At 38.9% G+C, this 13,749-nt stretch overlaps 1 protein-coding gene across 4 annotated transcripts in view; it reads right to left on the minus strand.

The window, feature by feature from the left end:
• The window catches only part of IBTK (inhibitor of Bruton tyrosine kinase), a 100,814-nt gene that overhangs the window by 70,193 nt on the left and 16,872 nt on the right, over positions 1 to 13,749 (minus strand). For all 4 annotated transcript variants that reach the window (XR_011258754.1, XR_011258753.1, XM_069598966.1 and 1 more), the window contains exons 3-4: positions 4,578 to 4,674; positions 1,282 to 1,406 (exon numbers count right to left, since the gene is read on the minus strand). Coding sequence is in view for 2 of the 4 variants with exons in the window: in XM_069598966.1 (XP_069455067.1) it covers positions 1,282 to 1,406; positions 4,578 to 4,674 (222 nt within the window). In the remaining 2 variants the exon portion in view is untranslated. The remainder of the gene's footprint in view (positions 1 to 1,281; positions 1,407 to 4,577; positions 4,675 to 13,749) is intronic.

Consider the following 13,749-nt stretch of genomic DNA (forward strand, 5'->3'; position numbering starts at 1 on the left):
AGGTTCGAGAGGAAGGAAAGTGGTATTTGGCACTATTTACTGAGTACCTGGTTATGCAGACAGCCCCATTACCCCTGATACCTCCATTGCTCCTTCACATTTGCGTAAAAATCTCTGCTCCTGAAAAAACCTCCCCTCACCCAATCGACTATATCTTGTACCAAGTCAGAAAAGGAAAACAGGTGCCTTTCTAAGCTTTCAGGACACCACTCTACTCTCTACTTTCGTCACTCTTTATTCTCATGTGGGCTCCTATTCTTGCCCTCTCAAATTTTAATATTCTCCAGGGTTTAACTCTTATCACGTTTTTTAAACTGCTAATCGTGATACATTAGTGACTTCTGGTGTGAAAAACAGTGTCCTGCTGCTGCTGCTGCTGCTGCTGCTAAGTCACTTCAGTTGTGTCCGACTCTGTGCGACCCCAGAGACGGCAGCCCACCAGGCTCCCCCGTCCCTGGGGCCCTAAATATGGTGGCTGTATAATTTATCATCCAATAATTGGGGGAATAAAAAGGGACGACAGTTATGATTACATCAGGGGGGAAAAAACGAAGAAAAGGACTCAGCAGACATACTCTGAGTGTAATTTTCAGATTTAGAAAATGAGATCTATAGCTTTAAAAATTATTAAGTAGAGGTTGTTTAGGAGTGGCAAAATTAACACTTCAGTTAAACTTAAAAACTTTGAAGACTATCCAGAGTACAACTGAAATGAAGCTCAAGAGGAAGAAACGCTGAGGCTAGATATGTATTGTACACACAGAGACACACACATACAGAGCATTATAGAAAAAGATGAGTAGGTCAATAGTACCGAAATCCACTGAAGAGGGAGATAACCAGAATTATGATATAAGGACAAAGGCAAAACCTTTACAATTATCAATTAAAATTTTACAGTTAGTTATATTTAACAACTCAGGTTCACTTACCTAAAACTAATAACAAATTGAGTTTCAACAACAAATTCACTTGAGAAACAATTTGAAGAACTCTAAATGGAAAAAAAAGCTAGAAAACCCAACAGAAGTTCTACCTTGAAAACACTACTACCTGTACAACGCCTTCTAACTTCTAATGCCCCTTATACAAACGTGAATGTGTTAGCCACTCAGTCGTGTCCAACTCTTTGTGACCCCGTGGACTGTAGCCCACCAGGCACCTCTGTCCATGGAATTCTCCAGGCAAGAATAATGCACAAACATCTCATAGTTTTATGATACTTTACACAGTCTAATTATGATTAAGACTAACAACATCTTAAAAGAATTAGTAAAATACCTGCTTGATATAAATCCCACTCCTGGAGAACAGATCCACCAACTCTGGATGATGTTTGCTATTCTGGCTTCCATGACCCAGGGTGAAATTTGTATTATCTCCCCAAGTGTAGACATCTGTAGGATCTAAAATGAAAATTAGTTTTTATATTCTATCACATTTTAAACAAGTATCAGTGTTGTTTCATTACACACTGAACTAGTCAATTTACTTCAAATATGACTCTTTACCAAAACCAAACTACCGTATTTAGAAAGATACTACCAAAATTTTGTATTATCCATCTATTAATTTAGTATAACACTCTAGAAACAGAAATCAGAAGATCCAAAACAGCACAGGCCTGTCTCAACGAAGGCAATTTAACATGTTGAACCCTTGTTTCTTTAGCAGCTAAGATTTAACTGCCAAATGAGTAAAATACCACCTGCTATATTCACTTAGCTCTCAGGAAAATACTACATATAACTATCTAAATGTAGACGTCGTTAAAATGGTTCACAGATGCAGGTCCTGAAGAAGCACACGGTATTAGTTTCTATTATTACATGAAGACTATTTTTGAATAGTTTGCTCTTGATAGATGCAAAATCACACTAGGAATTAGGGAAACAAAAATGAAAATGGGATAAAAATCACAGCTAATTATGATATAAATCTTGATTTTTATTTTGGAATGCTTATCAAGTTCTTGAATGGAACAATAACTATAACTTGCAATATAGTGTCCAAAACAGAAATAAAATGAAGAACATGTCCTCACCTAGATTGCTCATTAGTTAAAATGCAAATTAACTAGCGTCCCCATTTACATCTCTTCTTCTTTTTGATCAATTTACATTCACAAAGCTCACAGGGCACAAAAATTGAAAAGATAAGTGCCACTACAAGAACGAACATGTGGACAGAAGAACCACTTCCTTTCCCTTTGACCTTAAATGCTGTCCTTTCTCAACGCACATCCATCACTTTACAGTAGCTACAATTCCAGCTGCCTTTATTTGTCGTTCAGTCACAATCATGACCGGCTTCTTTGTGACCCCATGGACTGTAGCACACCAAGCTTCCCAGTCCTTCTCTATCTCCTGGAGCTTGCTCAAACTCATGTCCATCGAGTCAGTGACGCCATCCAACCATCTCATCCTGTCGTCCCCTTCTCCTCATGCCTTCAATCTTTGCCAGCAGCAGTCTTTTCTAATGAGTCAGTCAACTCCTCGCATCAGGAAGCCAAAGTTCTGGAACTTCAGTTTCAGCATCAGTCCTTCTAATGAATGTCCAGAACTAACTTCCTTTAGGATGGACAGGTTTGATCTCCTAGCAGTCCAAAGGACTCTCAAGAGTCTTCTCCAACATCACAGTTCAAAAGCATCAATTCTTCGGCACTCAGCTTTCTTTATAGGCCAACTCTCACATCCAAACATGACTATTGGAAAAACCATAGCACTGACTAGACGGACCTTTGCTGGCAAAGTAATGTCTCTGCTTTTTAATACACTCTCTAGGTTGGTCATAGCTTTTCTTCCAAGGAGCAAGCATCTTTTCATTTCATGGCTGCAGTCACCATCTGCAGTGATTTTGGACCCTAAGAAAATAAAGGTCTGTCACTGTTTCCATTGTTTCCCCATTTTTTTTGCCATGAAGTGATGGGACTAGATGTCATGATCTTAGCTTTGTGAATGTTGAGTTTTAAGCCAACTTTTGCACTCTCCTCTTTCACTTTCATCAAGAGGCTCTTTAGTTCTTCTTCACTTTCTGCCCTAAGGGTGGCGTCACCTGCATATCTGAGGTTATTGATATTTCTCTCTGCAATCTTGATTCCAACTTGTGCTTCATCCAGCCTGGTATTTCACATGATGTACTCTGCACAGAAGTTAAATAAGCAAGGTGACACTATACAGCCTTGATATACTCCTTTCCCAATTTGGAACCAGTTCATTGTTCCATGTACAGCTCTTACTGTTGCTTCTTGACCTGCATACCGATTTCTCAGGAGGAAGGTAACATGGTCTGTTCTGATCTCTTTCAGAATTTTCCAGTTTGTTGTCATTCACATAGCCAAAAGCTTTAGCGTAGTCAATAAAACAGAAGTAGATGTTCTTCTGGAATTGTCTTGCCTTTTCTATGATCCAATGGATGTTGGCAATTTGATCTCTGGTTCCTCTGTCTTTTCTAAATTCAGCTTGAACATCTGAAAGTTCACGTACTGCTGAAGTCTGGCTTGGAGAATTTTGAGCATGACTTTGCTAGCATGTTAGATGAGTGCAACTGTGTGGTAGTTTGCACATTCTTTGGCATTGCCTTTCTTTGGGACTGCAGTGAAAACTGACCTGTGGCCACTGCTGAGTTTTCCAAATTTGCTTGAGTACAGCAGTTTAACAGCATCATCTTTTAAATTTGAAGTAGCTCAACTGGAATTCCATCACCTCCACTAGGCTTTGTTTGTAGTGATGTTTCCTAAGGCCCACTTGACTCTGCATTCCAAGATGTCTGGCTCTAGGTGAGTGATCATAGCATCATGATTTTCTGGGTCATGAAGATCTTTTTGCATAGTTCATTTGTGTATTCTTGCCACCTCTTAATATCTTCTGCTTCTGTTAAGGCCGTACCATTTCTGTCCTTTATGGTGCCCATCTTTGCATGAAATGTTCCCTTAGTATCTCTAATTTTCTTGAAGAGATCTCTAGTCTTTCCCATTCTATTGTTTTCCTCTATTTCTTTGCACTGATCACTGAGGAAGGCTTTCCTATCTCTCCTTGCTATCCCTTGTAACTCTGCATTCAGATAGGTATATTTTTCCTTTTCTCCTTTGACTTTTGCATCTCTTCTTTTCTCAGCTATTTGTAAAGCCTCCTCAGACAACCATTTTGCCTTTTTGCATTTCTTTTTCTTGGGGATGGTTTTGATCACCGCCTCTTGTACAATGTTGCAAACCTCCATCTACAGTTTTTCAGGCACTCTGTCTATCAGATCTAATTCCTTGAATCTATTTGTCACTTCCACTGTGTAATTATAAGGGGTTTGACTTAGGTGATACCTGAATGACCTAGTGGTTTTCCCTACTTTCTTTAAGACTGTGCTTTTACTCTTATACACATAAATGTATACTGAAATTAAAAAGTATAAAATAAACCTAAGTGTTCTGAAAGAAAATCAAAGTTATCAACCTATATATATTAGAGTAAAAGTCTTTGCAGATATCCACACACAAATTTTCTCAGGTATTTTTATAACAATAAAATTTCTTTAAAATTTTCTAAACTTTACTTTAATGGAATATATTTATGGAGTTTTCTTACCAGTATTTTTGAATACTACATGAGTTGGTCTATCCTTCATTACAAGATCCAAAGCTGACAAGCCTTCTTTATCTTGAATATACAGATTAACACCATGCTAAAAAAGGAAAAAATGTGCGTATAGATACAGACATACATGCATATATTTTTAATTACTTATCTATAATCAGTAACATTTATATTTATCAAGTCAGATGATCAAACTATAAAGAACATGAAAAATAAACACCTAATAACAATCATCTCCTATGCTCATAAAGATTTATTTCTCACACAGAAGAAAACTAAGAGAAGTCAAATATCCAATTCTTGGTAGAATAAAGAACCATAAAATGTAAAGAAGCAACATTTAAAACCAAAATGAAACAAAAGTCTAAATCAACTAGTTATGAAAGTTTTCCACGGCCACGAAGGTCAGTTACCTAGAGGCCCTAACTCTGAGAGTGTGTGTGTGTACATACAGAGTTTCTTTTTTTTTTTTGGTATTTAAAAAACCAAATTCCACATCCAGATAAGGGGGGTAAAGATTTCAACACAATGGCAAACAACAGTTTTTACTTTTTGTATGTTTATTTTTTCAGATTTACTGTATATAATGTGATCACCTATGCTCCATCTTTTTGACTTAAATTATGTTATATCTACTATTGATATGAAGACTATCATATTTTTTATTTCTATTTGTGTGATTTATATCTTTCCACTTAAAATTTTCTATGTGCAATTTCAGAGCATTGTCTCATCACTTACAGTTAGACTGTGTCTTCAAAGTCACTGCTGAGGGCACAGGTTCAATCCCTGGTTGGGGAACTAAGATTCCATAAGATGTGTGGTGTGGCCATAAATAAATGTGAGACTGTGCATTTGTGTGTTTTAAGAATGAATTTTAATCTACAGTTTTATATCTCCAGAATTAAACATGAAATAGAACATTTTCCATCCCATTTATTTAAGGCAGTTAGTATACCCGATCCTTAGTACATACTTACTGTCTTTTAAAATATAATGGGAAGGAGAGGAGAAGTACAATGTTCAATTCATATTACTTTTACATTACAGCTTTTTAAATACAAAAGGTACTCCTTTTCAAAAATAACAGTATTTGTTGACAGTTTAATAAGGCATTCAACAATTACTTTTTAATTTTTAATCTAATTTTTCATACAATTAATTTTTAATCTCAGTTTCTTTTTGCTAAGACTTATTACTTATTTTGGGCTGTGCTAGGGCTTCGTTGCTGTGCTCAGGCTCTCTCCAGCTGCAGGGAGCAGGGGCTGCTCTGCCGCGGTGCCCGTGCTTCTCCTGTGGCAGCTTCTCCGGCTGTCCGGCAGGGACTCGAGGTGCATGGCCTTCAGCAGTTGCGGCTCGCAGGCTCCACAGTAGTGACACATGGCTTAATCGCTCCGTGCCACACGGGGTATTCTCAGAGCAGGGATCATAGCCATGACCTCTGCACTGGCGGGTGGATTCTTAACCACTTAACACAGGGAAGCCCTCAACAACTATATTTTAACTGATGTGAGTGATCACTGCCTATCCTCACACTCTGGAGTTATAGGCTGAGATGGAACCATGAAATTTTTAAACTTTAACCATAATATGTTAGAATACTATTTTGGGTTACTTAAGAAAGGGACTCTCCTCTTATCTTGTAACAATGAATTTTAATAAACTAAAATTAATTCTTTACCACGGAGCCACCAGGGAAACCCAGTCCATGGCATTGCAAAAGAGACAGACAAGACTTAGCAACTAAACAGCAATACCAATTCTAACTTCATTGTGTTCTAGACAGTAACGACATCTGATTTCACAAGGATTGTCAATGAACAAAAACTACTCAAGGTAGTGAGCTGACAAATAAAGTTCAGAAGTGATCTTTTAATAAGATCTTAATAAATTTAAAAACGTATGTTGCTTATTTTCTAAGTTAGATATACTAAATCCACACAGAAAGACCTGATTTGACCTTTATACGCGTAAAAAGGGCTGATTCCAGGGCAGTGTTCCAAGTTATGAATTTGACAAACAGGATCCCAGAAACTTAGATCCCTGCAGATTTTACTTTGCCAGTTTTATAAATTCATCCTAAACTTTACTGGATCCTATTTGCATCTTCTTAAATAGCCCCAAATGCATAAAGGACTAGGAACTTGTTTTGCCTTTGGAGTTCCCTATATATGGTGGTCTCTGATACTTTTTAACATGCCCACTTTAAACTCTAAAGGTAGAGGACCAGTGTGTAGTCTATCTCATTTATTTAAAGATCAACTCTTTACATATTCCCCAAAGAGGAGATAAATTCGCCAGCTTACTAAATAGCATCTAAGCATAACAAAAAAAAAAAGCAAAAAAGGATTTTTTTTTTTCATTACAATAACTCTAGCACTGAGATCACTGCCTAATACACATCAGGCACTGAAGAAAAATTTCTGTTCCAAATACTTTACAAATAGGTTATCATTTAGTCCACACACTCTTATGATTCAGCTAGTTCTTCCATAAGAAGTTTCTGCTGAGGGTTTTCATCTTTGGCAACTGGGAACTGACAGCATGGGTGTATTTTTATTGTACAATTTTAGCACTTAATTTTAAAATTTCATACTATAAAGTTTTTATCAAATGTAATTCATTTAAAATGTGTTTTTCTGTATAGGCTCTTCCTGGTCATCCATAACACCTTAAATGCCAGAGTTGTCAGCAGGAGCGAAATTGACAACAAACACCTCTATCATTGCAGCCCCTCCAATTAAAGAGTTAAAAGGGGAAAAGAAAGAAATCTGGACTAAACAAATGCAGATGGATTACAGCAACATGGGAGTACTCAGTGGAAGAAGGACGTTTCTATGGGATATTTTATCAGTGGGAAGCATCCATGTTGGATGTCTATCATTGATCAGAAGGACGCTTGATGAAAATCAGACAGCCAAGCCAAGAGCAAGGTGGCCCAAGGCACAATGTCCTGGCCTCTCCTGGCCAAGGCAGCAAGAATGACTGAGGATTTCTAAAGGTAAATGCAAGCCAAAGGGAGGGAAGGTCCAAAATTCATACCAGAACCTATTTCAAACTAAAGACCCAAATCCTCACACCTGAATGGCAAACCCTAGGACGGCAGAAAGCCAAAGGACGTTCTCAGGCTTGAAAGGGTCAGCAGTCACCCAGTTTCCAGCAGAAACTACAGGGAGAAAGCAAAGCAGAGCTGACGGATACTGTAGCACTTACTAACCCAACTCTTCCTATAAGAGGTTATAACAAGGGAATTAAACTGATACCCAATGGTTTTAGATATAACAGGAATTCACAGTACTACTAATACTTAAGAAAAGCTTTTCTTCACTGAAATTCCCTGGGGAAAAAAAATGAGGACAGTACTATCATTATCCTTTCTTTTATAGCTGAAACTGAGGTCCAAGATTCAGTAACTCATCCAAGATGACTTGGTAAGTGGTAGACCTAGAGAGTTTAGCTCCAAAAAGGATATTTTGCTATTAATATATACTGAAAATCATTTTGATCAGTAAATGTTACTACCTAAAGACCACGACCCAGATAATCACGATGGTGTGATCACTCACATAGAGCCAGACATCCTGGACTGTGAAGTCAAGTGGGCCTTAGAAAGCATCACTACGAACAAAGCTAGTGGAGGTGATGGGATTCCAGTAGAGCTGTTTCAAATCCTCCAAGATGATGCTGTGAAAGTGCTGCACTCAATATGCCAGCAAATTTGGAAAACTCAGCAGTGGCCACAGGACTGGAAAAGGTCAGTTTTCATTCCAATCCCAAAGAAAGGCAATGCCAAAGAATGCTCAAACTATCACACAATTGCACTCATCTCACATGCTAGTAAAGTAATGCTCAAAATTCTCCAAGCCAGGCTTCGGCAATACGTGAACAATGAACTCCCTGATGTTCAAGCTGGTTTTAGAAAAGGCAGAGGAACCAGAGATCAAATTGCCAGCATCCACTGGATCATGGAAAAAGCAAGAGAGTTCCAGAAAAATATCTATTTCTGCTTTATTGACTATGCCAAAGCCATTGACTGTGTGGATCACAGCGAACTGTGGAAAATTCTGAAAGAGATGGGAATACCAGACCACCTGACCTGCCTCTTGAGAAATCTGTATGCAGGTCAGGAAGCAACAGTTAGAACTGGACATGGAACAACAGACTGGCTGCAAATAGGAAAAGGAGTACGTCAAGGCTGTATATTGTCACCCTGCTTATTTAACTTATATGCAGAGTACATCATGAGAAACGCTTGGCTGGAAGAAACACAAGCTAGAATCAAGACTGCCGGGAGAAATATCAATAACCTCAGATATGCAGATGATACCACCCTATGGCAGAAAGTGAAAAGAAACTAAAAAGTCTCTTGATGAAAGTGAAAGAGGAGAGTGAAGTTGGCTTAAAGCTCAACACTCAGAAAACGAAGATCATGGCATCTGGTCCCATCACTTCATGGCAAATAGATGGGGAAACAGTGGAAACAGTGTCAGACTGTATTTTTTTGGGCTCCAAAATCACTGCAGATGGTGACTGCAGCCATGAAATTAAAAGACGCTTACTCCTTGGAAGAAAAGTTATGACCAACCTAGATAGCATATTCAAAAGCAGAGACATTACTTTGCCGACTAAGGTCCGTCTAGTCAAGGCTATGGTTTTTCCAGTAGTCATGTATGGATGTGAGAGTTGGACTGTGAAGAAGGCTGAGCGCTGAAGCATTGATGCTTTTGAACTGTGGTGTTGGAGAAGACTATTGAGAGTCCCTTGGACTGCAAGGAGATCCAACCAGTCCATTCTGAAGGAGATCAACCCTGGGATTTCTTTGGAGGGAATGATGCTGAAGCTGAAACTCCAGTACTTTGGCCACCTCATGCAAAGAGTTGACTCATTGGAAAAGACTGATGCTGGGAGGGATTGGGGGCAGGAGAAGGGGACGACAGAGGATGAGATGGCTGGATAGCATCACTGACTCGATGGATGCAAGTCTGAGTGAACTCCGGGAATTGGTGATGGACAGGGAGGCCTGGCGTGCTGCGATTCAAGGGGTCGCAAAGAGTCAGACACGACTGAGCGACTGAACTGAACTGAAAGACCACTATGCAAACAACTGTTTTCAAGTCAAAAACAGAATATAAGCTCCTTAATGTCTTACAATGTGACCACAAGTTCCTTGAGGACAGGAACTTTGTTCTGCTTTGTTCCTCTCTGGTCCTCCACAAACAGGGTGGGAGCTGTTGGACAAGGAGATAAGTTCCTTTAGGGGACACACCAGGGAGCTGGAGCATGCAGAGGGAGAGCACAGAGACTGCCTGTATAACTGTCCTCGTACAGACCCGCCCCAACCCAGGCCCTTCTTAGGCCGTAAGCTGTGCTTTGGACCAGAAGCCTGCCGCTCAAGCCAAAGCTCCAGGAGAGGGTACAGGAGTGTATGGAACTAAGGCCTCTTCTGTGCTCCCAGAAGCTTATGGACTGCAGGAGAAGAAGCTTGGCCTCTGTGCACTGGTGCTGAAGAGTATCTCAGAGACAGAGTTCCGGGTGAAGCAGAAAAGAAGACCTTTGCACTCCTTTAATCTGGGCTCACGTGTTCTCCTGGAACTGTAAAGATGGCGGAGGAATAGGACGGGAAGACCACTTTCTCCCTCACAAATTCCTCAAAAGAACATTTCAACGCCGAGCAAACTCCACAAAACAACTTCTGTAGGCTGGCAGAGGACATCAGGCAACCAGAAAAGCAGACCATTGTCTTCAAAAACAGTGAACCTCTCTGAGTGTCCCTCAATGTGGAGAAACTTTTCATCTTTAACCTAGATGTTTGATCATCGGTGCTGTATAGATGGAGAAGTCTAGAGGCTACTGTAAAAATAAAACTGAAAACCAGAAGCAGGAGGCTTAAATCCAAAGCCTGAAAACATTAGAGAACTCTTGAATTCAGGGAACATTAAGCAATAGGAGCTCATCAAATGCCTTCATACCTACACCGAAACCAAGCTCCACCCAAGGGCCAACAAGTTCCAAAACAAGACATACCACTCAAATTCTCCAGCAACACAGGAACACTCCCCTGAGCTTCAATATACAGGCAGCTCAAAATTATCCCAAAACCTTTGATGTCTCATAACCCATTACTGGTCACTCCACTGCACTCCAGAGAGAAGAAACCCAGCTCCATCCACCAGAACTCCAACATAAGCCTCCCTAACCAGGAAACCTTGACAAGCCACTGATAGAACCCCACCCACAGTGAGGAAGCTCCATAATAATGAGAACTCCACAAATTACCAGAATATAAAAAGGCCACCCCAAACGCAGCAATATAACCAAGATGAAGAGACAGAGGAATACTCAGCAGGTAAAGGAACAGGGGAGTTGCCCACCAAACCAAACAAAAGAGGAAGAAGTAGGGAATCTACCTGAGAAGGAATTCCGAATATTGGTAGTGAAAATGATCCAAAATCTTGAAATCAAAATGGAATCACAGATAAATAGCCTAGAGACAAGGATTGAGAAGATGCAAGAAAGGTTTAACAAGGACCTAGAAGAAATAAACAAAAGAGTCAAAATATAATGAATAATGCAATAAATGAGATCAGAAACACTCTGGAGGCAACAAATAGTAGAGTAACAGAGGCAGAAGACAGGATTAGTGAAATAGAAGATAGAATGGTAGAAATAAATGAATCAGAGAGGAAACAAGAAAAACAAATTAAAAGAAACGAGGACAATCTCAGAGACCTCCAGGACAATATGAAACGCTCCAACATTCGAATTATAGGAGTCCCAGAAGAAGACAGAAAGAAAGATCATGAGAAAATCCTTGAGGAGATAATAGTTGAAAACTTCCCTAAAATGGGGAAGGAAATAATCACCCAAGTCCAAGAAACACAGAGAGTTCCAAATAGGATAAACCCAAGGCGAAACACCCCAAGACACATATTAATCAAATTAACAAAGATCAAACACAAAGAACAAATATTAAAAGCAGCAAGGGAAAAACAACAAATAACACACAAGGGGATTCCCATAAGGATAACAGCTGATCTGTCAATAAAAACTCTTCAGGCCAGGAGGGAATGGCAAGACATACTTAAAGTGATGAAAGACAATAACCTACAGCCCAGATTACTGTACCCAGCAAGGATCTCATTCAAATACGAAGGAGAAATCAAAAGCTTTACAGACAAGCAAAAGCTGAGAGAATTCAGCACCACCAAACCAGCTCTCCAACAAATTCTAAAGGATATTCTCTAGACAGGAAACACGAAAAGGGTGTATAAACCCGAACCCAAAACAATAAAGTAAATGGTAACGGGATCATACTTATCAATAATTACCTTAAACGTAAATGGGTTGAATGCCCCAACCAAAAGGCAAAGACTGGCCGAATGGATACAAAAACAAGACCCCTCTATATGCTGCTCACAAGAGACCCACCTCAAAACAAGGGACACATACAGATTGAAAGTGAAGGGCTGGAAAAAGATATACCACGCAAATAGAGACCAAAAGAAAGCAGGAGTGGCAATACTCATATCCGATAAAATAGACTTTAAAACAAAGCCTGTGAAAAGAGACAAAGAAGGCCACTACATAATGATCAAAGGATCAATCCAAGAAGAAGATATAACAATTATAAACATATATGCACCCAACATAGGAGCACCGCAATATGTAAGACAAATGCTAACAAGCATGAAAGGGGAAATCAACAATAACACAATAATAGTGGGAGACTTTAATACCCCACTCACACCTATGGACAGATCAACTAAACAGAAAATTAACAAAGACACGCAAACTTTAAATGATACATTAGATCAGTTAGACCTAATTGATATCTATAGGACATTTCACCCCAAAACAATGAATTTCACCTTTTTCTCAAGTGCTCATGGAACCTTCTCCAGGATAGATCACATCCTGGGCCATAAATCTAAACTTGATAAATTCAAAAAAATCGAAATCATTCCAAGCATCTTTTCTGACCATAATGCATTAAGATTAGATCTCAATTACAGGAGAAAAACTATTAAAAATTCCAGCATATGGAGGCTGAACGACACACTTCTGAATAACCAACAAATCACAGAAGAAATCAAAAAAGAAATCAAAATATGCATAGAAACTAATGAAAATGAAAACACAACAACCCAAAACCTGTGGGACACTATAAAAGCAGTGCTAAGAGGAAAGTTCATAGCAATACAGGCATACCTCAAGAAACAAGAAAAAAGTCAAATAAATAACCTGACTCTACAACTAAAGCAACTAGAAAAGGAAGAACTGGAGAACCCCAGAGTTAGTAGAAGGAAAGAAATCTTAAAAATAAGGGCAGAAATAAGTGCAAAAGAAACAAAAGAGACCATAGCAAAAACCAACAAAGCCAAAAGCTGGTTCTTTGAAAGGATAAATAAAATTGACAAACCATTAGCCAGACTCATCAAGAAGCAAAGAGAGAAAAATCAAATCAATAAAATTAGAAATGAAAATGGAGAGATCACAACAGACAACACAGAAATACAAAGGATCTTAAGAGACTACTATCAGCAGTTGTATGCCAATAAAATGGACAACCTGGAAGAAATGGACAAATTCTTAGAAAAGTACAATTTTCCAAAACTGAACCAGGAAGAAATAGAAAATCTTAACAGACCCATCACAAGCACGGAAATTGAAACTGTAATCAGAAATCTTCCAGCAAACAAAAGCCCAGGTCCAGATGGCTTCACAGCTGAATTCTACCAAAAATTTCGAGAAGAGCTAACACCTATCCTCCTCAAACTCTTCCAGAAAATTGCAGAGGAAGGTAAACTTCCAAACTCATTCTATGAGGCCACCATCACCCTAATACCAAAACCTGACAAAGATGTCACAAAAAAAGAAAACTACAGGCCAATATCACTGATGAACATAGACGCAAAAATCCTCAACAAAATTCTAGCAATCAGAATCCAACAACACATTAAAAAGATCATACACCATGACCAAGTGGGCTTTATCCCAGGGATGCAAGGATTCTTCAATATCCGCAAATCAATCAATGTAATTCACCACATTAACAAATTGAAAAATAAAAACCATATGATTATCTCAATAGATGCAGAGAAGGCCTTTGACAAAATTCAACATCCATTTATGATAAAAACTCTGCAGAAAGCAGGAATAGAAG

Source organism: Ovis canadensis, chromosome 8 (assembly GCF_042477335.2).
Source record: "Ovis canadensis isolate MfBH-ARS-UI-01 breed Bighorn chromosome 8, ARS-UI_OviCan_v2, whole genome shotgun sequence".
In the NCBI taxonomy this organism is placed as follows: domain Eukaryota; kingdom Metazoa; phylum Chordata; class Mammalia; order Artiodactyla; family Bovidae; genus Ovis; species Ovis canadensis.